Raw genomic sequence first — 13,123 nt, forward strand, 5'->3', positions numbered from 1 at the left:
AATTGTCAAGATGATACAATACAACTTTGTCTTTATAAATATAATATTCAATCGTAACCTAAAGGCCTTATGTAAAATTACATAAACATTAACGCAGTTGCGGACTGTGTAGCTATTTGACAGTGACAGACCCGATAGACTGAAATCAAGTTGTTAAATTGGTTTTTGAAGTCTCGCAAACACAGTACAACGGGCAAAAAGAGTGTCACATGCGCCCTCAAGCGGTTCCAACAATATTACAACTATGACGTCATAACAAAACGCATTTACTCAACCTGCATCCTCCCCAAACAGAGATGCTAAACAAGTTCTCACTAAAAACAAAACCCCTGTTCTTTTGTCACTAACAAAACAACTGACATTATTTCACTGCAATTACTACTTTATGATTGGCAATAATTCGAAATCTATATCCACAAGCTGTAATAATTCCAAAGACTCGCAATTCTCTGAGCGCGTTCTGCACTGTAATTCTTCCGTGTCAGATCAAACCACCTCGCCTCAAAAACGCCAATGTGCACAGAGAAATTCAGCCAGGTCTTGCTCTCCGGATGCGCCTTTAAGGATTCCTCCCCCGGCTTTCCTGGTGTGACCTCTTCCCTTTGAAACCACTTCCTCCCCTCTCCCAATCGGCCATGTTTAATTTGAGTCATTCATGAAAAGTTGTGTAAACAAAACAGTAATGCCATGATCGTGGAGGCGACATAGTACATGATGCATTAGGTATTAAATGCATTGTGATCTTCCGTGCGGAGGCACCGGCTTTTTTGAGCAGACTGACCATTTGTGCCTGGATTCATCAACATCCGTGTTAATAAAAGAATAGCGCGTGAAAAGAGCGTGAGGCATCTGCAGGTGGGCTCGCGCACTTCGTCAAATTCGACATCAATAGCGAAGAGGAAAGGGAATATAACAACAACTATTCATAATCTTAGCCTGCTTATCCGTGACTTACAAAGTTTACTCAACAGGAACTGATACGTCATTAAAATGTATGAATTCGTTGTCAAATATATTTTGTTGCCATTGTTTTTCTAAGGACTCTAAATCCCCTTTGACACGTGCAACATCGCCACATTAACCCCAGATAACAGAAAACACTTAAGTATGTCTCGAAGGGAAGGGCTTTTAAAATGTCTCTTACATGTGTATTGAACATGTATGTTATCAAAAAGTTAAAGTTTTGCGTTATCAAAAACTACAAGAAGAAATAAATTGTAATTATTATTATAATACATTGACTGTTTAAAATGCTAAAAAAGGTCTTGTACCTTTACAGGAAATCATGAGGAAAAAGCAGAATGTGAAAAACAGGAAGGCAGAAGAGACGACAGTTGTCCAAGAGTTTGCAGTGGACAAAATCATTCGCAGAAGAGTCCATGAGGGAAAAGTTGAGTACTATCTGAAGTGGAAGGGCTTCACAGAGTGCGTATCCTGGAACTTTGATGTTGTCTGTGTGTCAGAAATTTATATCATACTATAAATATCTGCCAGTATATGACAGGGTTGTCATACTTTTCTCAGTGCCGAGAATACCTGGGAGCCAGAGGACAACATGGACTGTCCTGAACTGATAGAGGAGTTTCTCAGAAATCTAGCAGTGTCAGGAGAAACAGAGCAAGAGGGCTGTCAGTCTCTAGACCATGATGTCCAGCCCAAGCTGGAGTTATCTGAGCTTGATGCTGATACGGTTTGTGTCTATATATGCTGTACAGGTGCACATGCCATTCCAATGTTGCTGGGTGATGTAAAGAATGCATTTCTTTATGCATCGCGCAGTGCACGCAGTAATGTTTTGTTTATGTCATCTTGACTTACACTGGAATCTAAGGGTTATGGATGCAGCTTCATTCAAATTCAGTAGTTTTCAGTTACCGATGCCATTGTAGAAATTCACTATTCACAGTCAGCCATGAATAATTTAATCCACGAGTGAAAGAGTCCAATAACAGGGCAGTTACTGAGATTAAGCAAGGAGGATCCAGCTGGTCATGTGATCTCAACATGGCAGCCCCCATGAGGGAACCCTGTCTATGTAGAATAAGAACAGCTTTTAAAAGGTTACTGATATGACCGTGAGTCTTCATATCATGTGAATGATTATGATTTTATACATCTGTTTCAAAATTGTAATTCATTTCTTTAGAAGTAAAACTTCTTTAATTAGGAAAAAATACTGAGTGCACCTTTAACAATGAGGATTAAAACACTTGAAAGCCCCCATTCAGTGGCCACAATATATTTGGACACTTAAGTCTTAAGACACAATTAAAATTCTGTACATATAAATTGCATTAGAAATAATTAATCAAATAAGTGGCATCTGCAAGCAAATGATGCTAGCAGATGCCACCTTTGCTCAGAACCAAAATTTCTTTTCATTTTTGAAATTTATTCCCAAGGTCTTTTGTTAGTGGATGTATGTAGCCAGATCCCCTCAAATACACACATGTGTAGTTCATCACAACTTTGGACCTGTTTCACTAAGATTTGACCACCAGAAAGTTTTCCAAAGATTTATTTATCTTAATTTTGAACAGTACATCTATTGTTTTATTATTTAAAACCAAACAACCTTCTTTTTGTGAAATGTTTTGCTTGAAAAGTGAGATTGTGATATTATTACACTACAGTTGAAGTCAGAAGTTTACATACACCTTATGTAAATAAATACATTTCAACTCTAGAATCGTTTTTCACAATTCCTGACATTTAATCATAGAAAAATTTCCCTGTTATAGGTCAGTTAGGATCACTACTTTATTTTAAGCAGAAGTGGGTAGAGTAGCCAAAAACATTACTCATGTAAAAGTACAATTACTCAAGTAGAATTAAAAGTAATAATGTTAAAAATTACTCAAGGAAAATTAAGTATCCAGTCCATACTCAAGTAGTGAGTAACTAGTTAATTTCACATATAACGTAATGATTGTTTACTATATTCCAGTACATGATACACATTTAACATGCATTACAGAATGATTATTAATAATAATAATATTATTGTTAATAATGGAAATTGTCATCATTCACCACCATGTTGTTCCAAACCCATATGTCTTCTTTTTCCATGCATCAAATTAAAGGGATAGTTCACCACAAAATATAAATGCTCTAATTTTCTCACCCTCATGTCATCCCAGATGTGTATGACTTTGTTTCTTCTGCAGAACACAAATTAAGATTTTTAGAAGAATATCTCCGCTCTGTTGGTCCATACAATTCAAGTGAACGGTGATCAGAACTTTGAAGCTCCAAAAAGCACATAGATGCAGCATAAAAGTAATTCATAAGACTCCAGTGATTTTCAGAAGCAATATGATAGGTTTAGGTGAGAAACAGTTAAATATATATATAACTTAATAATATATAAAGTCCTTTTTTTACTATTAATTCTCCTCCCTACCCAGTAGGTTGCGATATGCACAAAGATATCAAAGAGCTTCAAAGTTTAGGTACCCATGCATTTTCTAGTGTAAATTAAGGATAAACTAGTATAAATTCTAGTATAAACTATATTCTTCTAAAAATCTTTGTGTTCAGCAGAAGAATTAAAATCAAATCTGTGATGGCATGAGGGTGAATAAATGATGTGAGCATTTTACATTTTGGAGATGTTAGACAGAATACTGCATATTTTTTATTTTGAAAGGGAATGGTGACTGAGACTGTCAGTCCCTAACATTCTGTCTAAGATCTTTTGGGTTCCACAGAAAGTTTCATGGTGTTGAAAGAACATGAGGGTAGGGAAATGATGATATAATATTAATTAAATGCTGAACTATCACTTTAAGGATGCTTTTTGGATTTGGACGTATCTGTCAATTAGAAGAGAAGTTTGGAAACCTTTTTCTAGTAATTATTACGGTGAACAATGTCACAGTCCCAAGTTATGTGTAATGTTTAATTATACACTGAAGCAAGATCTTGCTTTATTCGTGCCTTCTGTCATTATTTCACAGCTTTTTGAAAAGCGTTAATTTAGTTCAGTGTAGTTCCAGCATTTTCAGTGTCAAAAGAATTTCGATAATTAGTTCTGTACACTAAGGGTAAATTGCACCTTTTCTCTGTGTTTGGAAGTGTCTTGTCCATAAAACAAAGCCACCCACATTTGTCAAACGCTGTGCACATGCCAACCTTGCATATGTAGAAATGCTCACAATCGCGTTTGGCAGGGCAAAAGATTTGCACTTAACTCTGACATTTACAAGGAGTTATACAGTAGGCAGATATGTTGCAGTGCTGATATTAAAATGCAAACTTAGAAACTGAGGTCTTAAGAGCCCATAATTACAGATTCACCCTGAAAATGAACAAGTATCACCATGACACAGACAAGCCCACATTGTCACAATCTCAAACAACTGTGTTGAACGCAACTTGAGTGACAGCGTGCAGCTGTGAAGTTCCGCTGACATAAAAGCATATTTGGTAGCATTGCCTATAAATTGTTTAACTTGGGTCAAATGTTTTGGGTACCCTTCCACAAGCTTCTCACAGTAAATTGCTGTAATTTTGGCCCATTCCTCCAGACAGAACTGGTGTAACTGATTCAGGTTTGTAGGCCTCCTTGCTCGCACATGCTTTTTCAGTTCTGCCCACAAATTTTCTATCGGATTGAGGTCAGGGCTTTTTATGGCCACTCCAATACCTTGACTTTGTTGTCTTTGTTAGCCACAACTTTGGAGGTATGCTTGGGGTCATTGTCCATTTGGAAGACCTATTTGCGACCAATCTTTAACTTGCTGGCTGATGTCTTGTGATGTTGCTTCAATATCTCCACATAATTTTCCTTCCTCATGATGCTATATATTTTGTGCACCAGTCCCTCCTGCAGCAAAGCATCCCCACAACATGATGCTGCCACCCACATGCTTCATGGTTGGGATGGTGTTCTTCAGCTTGCAAGCCTCACCCTTTTTCCTCCAAACATAACAATGGTCATTATGGCAAAAAGTTACATTTTTGTTTCATCAGACCAGAGGACCTTTCTCCAAAATGTAAGATCTTTGTCCCCATGTGCACTTGAAAACTATAGTCTGGTTTTTATGGTAGTTTTGGGGCAGTGGCTTCTTCCTTGCTGAGCAGCCTTTCAGGTTATGTCGATATAGGACTTGTTTTACTGTAGATATAGATACTTGTCTACCTGTTTCCTTTGCTGTTGTTCTGGGATTGATTTGCACTTTTCGCACCAAATTACGTTCATCTCTAGGAGACAGAATGCGTCTCCTTCCTGAGCGGTATGATGGCTGTGTGTCCCATGGTGTTTATATTTGCATACTATTGTTTGTAAGATGAACTTCGTACCTTCAGGTGATTGGAAATTGCTCCCACGGATGAACCAGACTGGTGGAGGTCCACAATTTGTTTCTGAGGTCTTGGCTGATTTCTTTTGTTTTTCCCATGATGTCAAGCAAAGTGGTACTGAGTTTGAAAGTAGTCCTTAAAATACATCCACAAGTACACGTACAATTCAGTACACCTCCTATCAGAAGCTAACTGGCTAATCGCTTAAAGGCTTGACATCATTTTCTGACCCACTGGAATTGTGATATAGTCAATTAAAAGTGAAACAATCTGTCTGTTAACAATTTTTGGAAAAATGACTTGTCATGCACAGAGTCGACTTGCCAAAACTATAGTTTAAAAATAACAAAAAATAATTTCAAGCTAAAGTTTTAATGACTTCAACCTAAGTGTATGTAAACTTCTGACTTCAACTGTATTATGAAACTTAATCATTAATCTTACAGATTAATCAATATCCTTTTGTTTTAAACATTGCCCACCGACATCTACTCGGCTCACTCAAATAATACATGTCTTGTATTACACATATATAACTAATATTGGCATTATACTCATGCTGTGTAGTCAGAGAGGAGCTTGCTCACCCAGCTGAGCCTGGTTTCTCCAAAGGTTTTTTCCCTTCTTTCTATTAACAAACGTCTTGTGGAGTTTTGGGTTTCTTCCCAGTCGCCTTTGGCTAGCTCACTTGGGGCCTAAAGACAAAGTGATGTTTGAGGCATGATTTTCAGTCACGTTTTTCAGTCACAATTTTCTGTGAAGCTGCTTTGAAATTATGTTTGTTATGAAAGCGCCATACAAATAGAAATGACTGATATGACTTGAAATGTTTGGCATGAAAAGTGAGCTTGTGATACCAGTGTAATAAATGCCACTTGGTATGGCATTTTATTTCTAAGTGTCCAAATAGTTTTTGGGGCCACAGCAAGTAATAGCACATGTAAGAAACAGTGGGCTTATTACAGAACATTTTAGTCTTGTGCAAAACCTGCAGGTCCATTGCTCTTGCTGTTTGATATAAAAGCTTTATGATAGTTTAGTTCTGTGTCTGGCACCTTGCAGGCTCACCAGCAATCTCAGGAGGAACTCATAGAAAGGAGTAATGAGGAGGGTGGTAATCACAGTTTGGAGATCCCTGCAGGCCAGTCCAGCCACCCAGAACCAGACTGCATCATCGGATCCACAGACCGGCAGGGAGAGCTCATGTTCCTCATCAAGTGGTAATTTTTCTACTCTAGGTTTCTTGTTATTTGTTATGCAAATTTTTCGAGCTTTTTTACATACTGATCTTTCAGAGCCAGTATCAGAAATGACCTTGTTTTTATGAGAGCTCTTCTTTAACCTTTATGAGGGCACATAGTTTGTAGTAATATAAAACCACAGAATGTCATCCATTTTGGTCAGATGAATGCAAGTTACATCACATAATTAATTTAAAAAATAAAATCAATAAATTAAAAATTCAAGCTGTAACAAATAAAACCAAATACAAAAGTATGTGTAAATAATGCTAATGTCCTAACACACACAAACACATGCTCTGCTATTGTCACAGATTTTGAGGGAGAACCCAAACACAGAGGCAAATTAAAGGGTTTTTCTTACCAATAAACCAAAGTACAAACCAAAAAATCTCACAATTGTGAACTAGATAACTCACCGAAGATACAATAACAGAATGGAACTAACCGACTGGGAAGACACACAAAACATTTTGTCACAACACTGAACATGAGAGGAGCTTGTAAAGGGAAGGGTAATAGGAGGCAGGTGCCGCAGACAACGAGCAGATTGGAGTAAGAAGCTGTAGTCGGCAACGGAGCTAGCTTTTTCCACGTGGCACCTGCAATATACAGGGGGTAAAATACAGAAACAAGCATACACAAGAAACAAACAGGCAGAGGAGACTGTCATGATCCTGCCACAACAAGAATAAACAAAGACAAAAGTGGCAGGATCATGACAGCTATGATACATTAAACAGTTATTTAAGTCCCTATGTTAGATTATACAGCTCTCAACTATGATGGTACTTTTAATTTTGACATAATCATTGATTCAATTCTTGAGTTGTTGGAATGTTCAGTGTTTTTAGAGCTGATCTTAATGTTTTTTTTTTTTATAGGACACTTCCTATTCACTACACATTCAACAGTACTCGCCTGTGAGACAGTTAATACAGATAGCTGAGAGCTACAGGTCACTATGATATTAAAAGAGGCCGAAACCCATAACTTCATCAACCTAAAACATAATATGATGAAATATATAATATATAACATATAAAAACAAACTGGAATGCACTACAGGGATATATTTTTGTTCTACACATTTTTTTTTATAGATTGGGCATATTTGTCACTATCTGGCATTTCTGACCCAGTCTGATTTTTAGGCCCTGTGGAATAGTGAAACTTTTTGGGGAACTGCACAGGTACAAAGGAATTCCTTTAATGTCTATATTCTTTCTTGACACAAACAAAGGGGGAGATCAGAAGCCCCCTCACAGCCCATCCGAAAGACATCACCCTTTTTACCATGTTTGTGTTGTACTTTTAATTTGCTGTATTTGTCCATTAATATGTGATCATTATTTGTTTACTTCATCTCAGGAAAAACTCTGATGAGGTGGCTTTACTGTCAGCAAGAGAGGCCAGTCAAAAGTGGCCCCAGATGGTAATCAACTTTTACGAGGACAAGCTGACCTGGCACGGAGAAGAGGAGCAGTGAGAGAAATATGTAGCAGTGGATAATACTGTACCTCCGGGCAGCTTTCAAAACACAATCACTGTGGCAAAAGTTTACTGTTTGATTTATCATGTATTCAGAGTGTGTGAATCCACACTCCAATGTGAAGCTCTTCCTAGCACACTAAACCTTTAGAAATGTGACTTAAGTATTAGAGTTCTACTGTAGCACTATTGGTGTAATGAAAATGTCATTATGCATAAGTTGCAGTTCCTGATCTGTTGTTTTGAACATTTGGTTTGTTGCTTGATGTTCATTGTTCTGTCCTCTTTGTTACTATAATGTAAACTGTGACATAGGAGATGACATTAAGTGGTGCAGTACTTGCGCAATAGGATTTGTTTTAATGTGTATATGTACTATCCGTACTATTAACCCCCTGGTTTCGCACCTATTGAATTTATACTGTGATGGATCGTGTAATCTGTGATGTCACAACGTAGCTCATGCAGGTATAAATCAGTAGATTTGCACAAAACAGATTCTAGAATGTAGCCCATACAATCACATTTCGTGTACATTGTGACTCATTCTTTGTTTTTCGGTTTTTGTCTGTTCATAGTAGTTGTGTGAATAGGCCTTTGAGGTTTTGTTTTGAAGACTTCTGTTTTGCAGTTTCACTCTTCGGGTTTCTGGTTCACTGTTAAGATAATTGTTAACATGTAATCTCGAGTGAGAAATCTGTAGGTGCTTTGAATAAACATGAAATTGCCTCAGAAATATTGAGATCATTTTTTCAAACAACTGTTCATTTGCAGTATCAAAAGAACATACAAAAGGTAAAAGAACAAAGCAACTTGTTCTTAACATGATTTTTTATTTTAAATATAAAAAATTATTATACATTTAGATGCATCCACCAATTTGTATTATCAAGAGGACGTTTAAAGATCAACTGTGCATGAATGACCATTTAAGCAGTGATAGAAATACTCTGTTGTTTCAATCATGCAGGAGTTATGATAATGGCTGAAAAGATATCTTTTTCCAGCTGCTCTTTTATTTTTTATGATGGTGCTCATCCGCTTTGTCTCCGGTGGCTGGTAAAAATTAAGCACCACAGTCAGTCTGAGATTCTATATGAGCTCTGATGTTTTCCCCAGTCTACAATTCCTATGAATCAGCCCCAGTTGGTCAACAACACCAATGTCTCATGAAAGTACTTCCGTTTTTATTCTTCCCATTTTTTGTAAACCTCTGAGAACTGGCAAATGTGTTTCTGTTTAATGTCTGTGAGTTCGTATACATAAGGTTCTTTCTGTCAGTCTTGGTCCTATGCAGGAATTCACCGCTGTTTGGGTAAGGGATCCTCGTATCCAGAAGGAGGATTTCTGGCATGCTTACATGGATTATGAAATCTGTATACACGTAAGTGTGCTCAGCAGTCATTACATACACAAAGCGGTCAAAAGATATGGTCTGAACATTATCTTTCATTTTCACACAGACTAATAGTTTGGCCTTCACTAAGAAGAGTTCTTGTGTGCGGCGGAGGTACAGTGAATTTGTGTGGCTAAGAAAACAGCTACAGGAAAATGCCATGCTCATGTATGTAACCATAGTATCCTGTTCTTTTTTTTTGACATCCTGTACACCTGTTTTTCAGTGTTTTGCATTGATAATAATTGGTTTGTTATATACAGTGACAGGGCCATAGCAAGAAATTCTGATCCCCCTGACTATATATTGCTCTGGGACCCTTACCGATTAAAATGACACAGTTTTGAATTTATTGTGGGCCCCCCTGGGCCTTTGGGCCCCTAGAATCTCTACCATCTTTCAACTCACGGGCTATGGTCCTGTATAGTGGTCACAAAATGTATTTGAACACCTTGTGACGCCACTTGAATGTCGTTGCATTAGATACAACATATCAAGTGTCATCTTTAAACAAATGATGGTAGAGTTTTTTTCAGAATTTACTTAAATCTTCTGAGCCATTTTTTGGTGTATATATATAATGTTGCAGGTGTCCCAACAGAGTAACCATGCAGTTTAGCAGAATCAGTTAACTATGAACAACTTACACTTCACAACATTACAGTTTGTCTCAATTAAAAAATATATATATATTTAGGCTATTGTAGTTTCTTTCAAAACCTTTGAAACTGCTTTCTTTAAATGTTTTGCTTGAAAAGTGTGTTTGTACTGTGTTTCTTTAAAATAAATGCTACTTGGTTTCATATTTTGTTATATAATGCAAAGACATTCAGAATTTGTTTAGTGCTGCTTAAGTGTTCAAATAATTTTTGGGGCCACTGCACACCTCGACAACACATATGAAATGGTTTAGATCTGACTTTTACTATCATGTGAGGTAATTAGTTACTATTTACACATTTATAGATCTAGTTCTTGCTAATTACCTTTATAGGCAACTGTGCAATAGTGAAAACATTCTAATGTTTCAGTCTTTAATCATTTGGTAAATGTCTTTATGACATGCATCATTTTCCTCTGTTATATACTACTTTGCATGAAAAGATATATCTAACTTAGCTTGTTGAGTGTGTGATTTGACATTTGATTTGACATTTGAGTTTGTCTATTGATTGCAGAATACATCTACCCAAACTTCCTCCAAAGAACCCGTTCTTCAGTCTCAACAATGCCAGAGAAATTGGTGCCCGAATGGAGGGGCTCAGGAAGTTTCTTGAAGTGTAAGAGTCCAATTGCCTTAAAGACCAAGTTAACATTACATTTTGAATATATGTAGACATATATGAAGTACTGTATCTGTTGAGCCTCATAAAATCCAGCAAAACCTCTATACTCTCAGTTTCAGTTTTCAAGTGCTTATATCTTCTAGGGTTGTTCACAGCCCAGTGCTGCTCTCAGACAGTTGCTTGCACCTGTTCCTACAGTCCCAACTGAGTGTGAAAAAAATCAAGGCCTGTGCCGAGGGCAGGAGCCACTACACTGTTTCTGGAGCCATCCACATTTTTGGCTCAGGAACCAAACGTTTTGATTCTGACTCTGAAGAGAATGTCGAGGAGGAATAAGACTGTTAATCAGAGTGATTGAGTTATATGTATATATACATACATCTATATTATCATGTTATACTGCATATTATCTGTACTGATGAATCTGGATAACCTAATAAAATAATACATTATTTAAAATGCATTCTTGCATACATTAGTGTCTTGCTTGAGATTCAAAGTAATGTAAAGAAAAAGAAGAAGTTAGATGCATAATGTGGGCTCAGTGGAAGACATTTTGCTGTTAAAACTACAGATGTGCTTTGAGAGGTTTATGATAGGGAATTTATGCTTGTGGAGTCCCTTCATCGCAATTACCCCATCCAAATAAGCAAATACAGAACAGTAGGACATTATGTGATATAAATCCGATTGCGCAAAGCTAATTCCTAATAATAATGTCTTCTCAAACAATTTTATGGCCATACTTGGCTATAAAAAAGGCCATTGTCTGCATGCCTTCTAATAAATATTCAACATTTTGCTTGCACATACCTTTGACCAGCAGATAGCGCCGCTGGCCTTCTGTCTTGCCATGACTGATGGTCTTACACCTGTAAGAGCCTAATCATAAACATTTCCTCAAAGAGAATAGGCATTGAAAGCAAGCTATAATGTCTCTTTTAAATTTAACCACTGCCCTCACAGGCTTTGATTATGACATCAGACCATAAATACATTTTCAGAATAGTATAAATGATTCCAAAAGCAAGCCATTCAAAATAAAGCCTTAAAAGGGATGCAGTGTTCAAAAAAGTAAATTATACATCATCATCAGGGCCAAAATATCTTTTTAGGTGAGCACTTACTGTATATTCTGTTCCCCACCTTTAAAGACTGTATGAAATTGCTTGATGAGCACAGTTTTCTTTACTGTGTTGATATATATTCGCTCATGTCTTGAGATCATGGGAAAGAGTCACTTTTGCTGCTACTAAGGTCAGGGTTATGGGTAGGTGTAGCTGTTTGGTTTCTGTGGGACTCAAATTAAACACAAGAAACACTAAATGTCACGTGATTCTCAAGAGACTTATCTCAGACCAAGGGATTGCTTCTAAACACGACCACGTATTTCATTTTGAAACACGAAGTTTGTGTAGGACATATAAAAGGGCTCATCCATTAAAAAAAAAAAAAAATAGGCTTTAGTAATGTCACAGCCATGCACAACAATTTGCGACCTGCTAGTTAGTTGCAAGTAATATTAGGGGGAGAATTTGATTGAACATTTTACTTTAATATTCGTTTGTTATGGGGGTTTGTTACTGGCTAATAATAGTAATTTACAAATGAAATACGAAACATTAAGTGGTTATAACAACATGCATAAGAAGGTAATTTGCATGCAATACCTGCCAAATAGTGAGCCATTTTACCTCACATTATATATGCTTAATAACACGTTCAACATTTGTAACCAATGAAAATGTACCTTAATCTGAAGATTACATATGTAAAGCATTTATTAGGAGTGGCCTGCATTTGAAACCTATGTACATAAAACTCTGTATGATTTAATGGTCATTATGCTTTACTATATGATATATGCTGATAATACTGTAAATAAGCATGAAGACCTGAAAAGTGTTTTGCAGAAACTTTAGGTAACTAGGACTAGGTAAAACCATTCTTTTGACATCAACGTGACAAGGAAAGTTACAACACATGTGAGTTAAGACAGTATATGTCATAACCCCTCCTTTTCAACTCACTGTAATAGTCTATTTAAGATACATTGTGAAATAAATAATTAAATATGGCTTTTATGTTTTTATTAAAGTGAGTATGAATAAGTGTATTAATAAAGCATTCATAACATGTAAAATAAAATTCTTGCATAGGATGTAAGTTGCCCTTTTAAGCAAGAGTCACACCAAATCTTTTCCTGTCTCCCCTGCACCTCTTAAACTCCATGCAAAGGTTCCTGCATGCAGAGTCGCCCAACAGGTTGAAATGTTCCTCTAATCGCCTGCCCCCTGAACGTCATTCGCCCGGCTCCCTTAAGAACTCTGACGGCCAGCTGCTGCTGTCTCTCTAACGATAGAGACCATCTTAATAGGCTCTGCACACACTCAGCGTCCTGA

The 13,123-nt window shown here is 36.9% G+C and overlaps 2 protein-coding genes across 2 annotated transcripts; both read left to right on the plus strand.

The window, feature by feature from the left end:
* The first annotated feature begins 1,285 nt into the window (after nucleotides 1-1,285).
* Nucleotides 1,286-8,773, plus strand: cbx3b (chromobox homolog 3b). The gene is made up of 4 exons (XM_052146222.1): nucleotides 1,286-1,425; nucleotides 1,525-1,690; nucleotides 6,370-6,527; nucleotides 7,920-8,773. The coding sequence occupies exons 1-4, from the start codon at nucleotides 1,286-1,288 to the stop codon at nucleotides 8,035-8,037; spliced, it is 582 nt and encodes a 193-aa protein (XP_052002182.1). The 3' UTR covers nucleotides 8,038-8,773.
* Nucleotides 8,774-8,960: 187 nt separating this feature from the next.
* On the plus strand, nucleotides 8,961-11,145 carry snx10b (sorting nexin 10b). Its single transcript, XM_052146223.1, has 4 exons — nucleotides 8,961-9,423; nucleotides 9,503-9,603; nucleotides 10,614-10,715; nucleotides 10,865-11,145. Exons 1-4 carry the CDS (start codon nucleotides 9,331-9,333, stop codon nucleotides 11,055-11,057), a joined length of 489 nt encoding a protein of 162 aa, XP_052002183.1. The 5' UTR covers nucleotides 8,961-9,330; the 3' UTR covers nucleotides 11,058-11,145.
* The last annotated feature ends 1,978 nt before the right edge of the window (nucleotides 11,146-13,123 follow it).

The sequence above is a fragment of the Xyrauchen texanus genome, chromosome 17, assembly GCF_025860055.1.
Source record: "Xyrauchen texanus isolate HMW12.3.18 chromosome 17, RBS_HiC_50CHRs, whole genome shotgun sequence".
In the NCBI taxonomy this organism is placed as follows: Eukaryota; Metazoa; Chordata; class Actinopteri; order Cypriniformes; family Catostomidae; genus Xyrauchen; species Xyrauchen texanus.

Excerpts from the sequence above, each read along its gene's own strand:
- snx10b (XM_052146223.1), top strand. The coding sequence starts at position 9,331 with ATGCAGGAATTCACCGCTGTTTGGGTAAGGGATCCTCGTATCCAGAAG. Across the intron at positions 9,424-9,502 it reads ATTATGAAATCTGTATACAC|ACTAATAGTTTGGCCTTCAC; the intron begins GTAAGTGTGCTC and ends ATTTTCACACAG. Across the intron at positions 10,716-10,864 it reads CTCAGGAAGTTTCTTGAAGT|GGTTGTTCACAGCCCAGTGC; the intron begins GTAAGAGTCCAA and ends TATATCTTCTAG.
- cbx3b (XM_052146222.1), top strand. The coding sequence starts at position 1,286 with ATGAGGAAAAAGCAGAATGTGAAAAACAGGAAGGCAGAAGAGACGACA. Across the intron at positions 1,691-6,369 it reads CTGAGCTTGATGCTGATACG|GCTCACCAGCAATCTCAGGA; the intron begins GTTTGTGTCTAT and ends GGCACCTTGCAG. Across the intron at positions 6,528-7,919 it reads CTCATGTTCCTCATCAAGTG|GAAAAACTCTGATGAGGTGG; the intron begins GTAATTTTTCTA and ends ACTTCATCTCAG.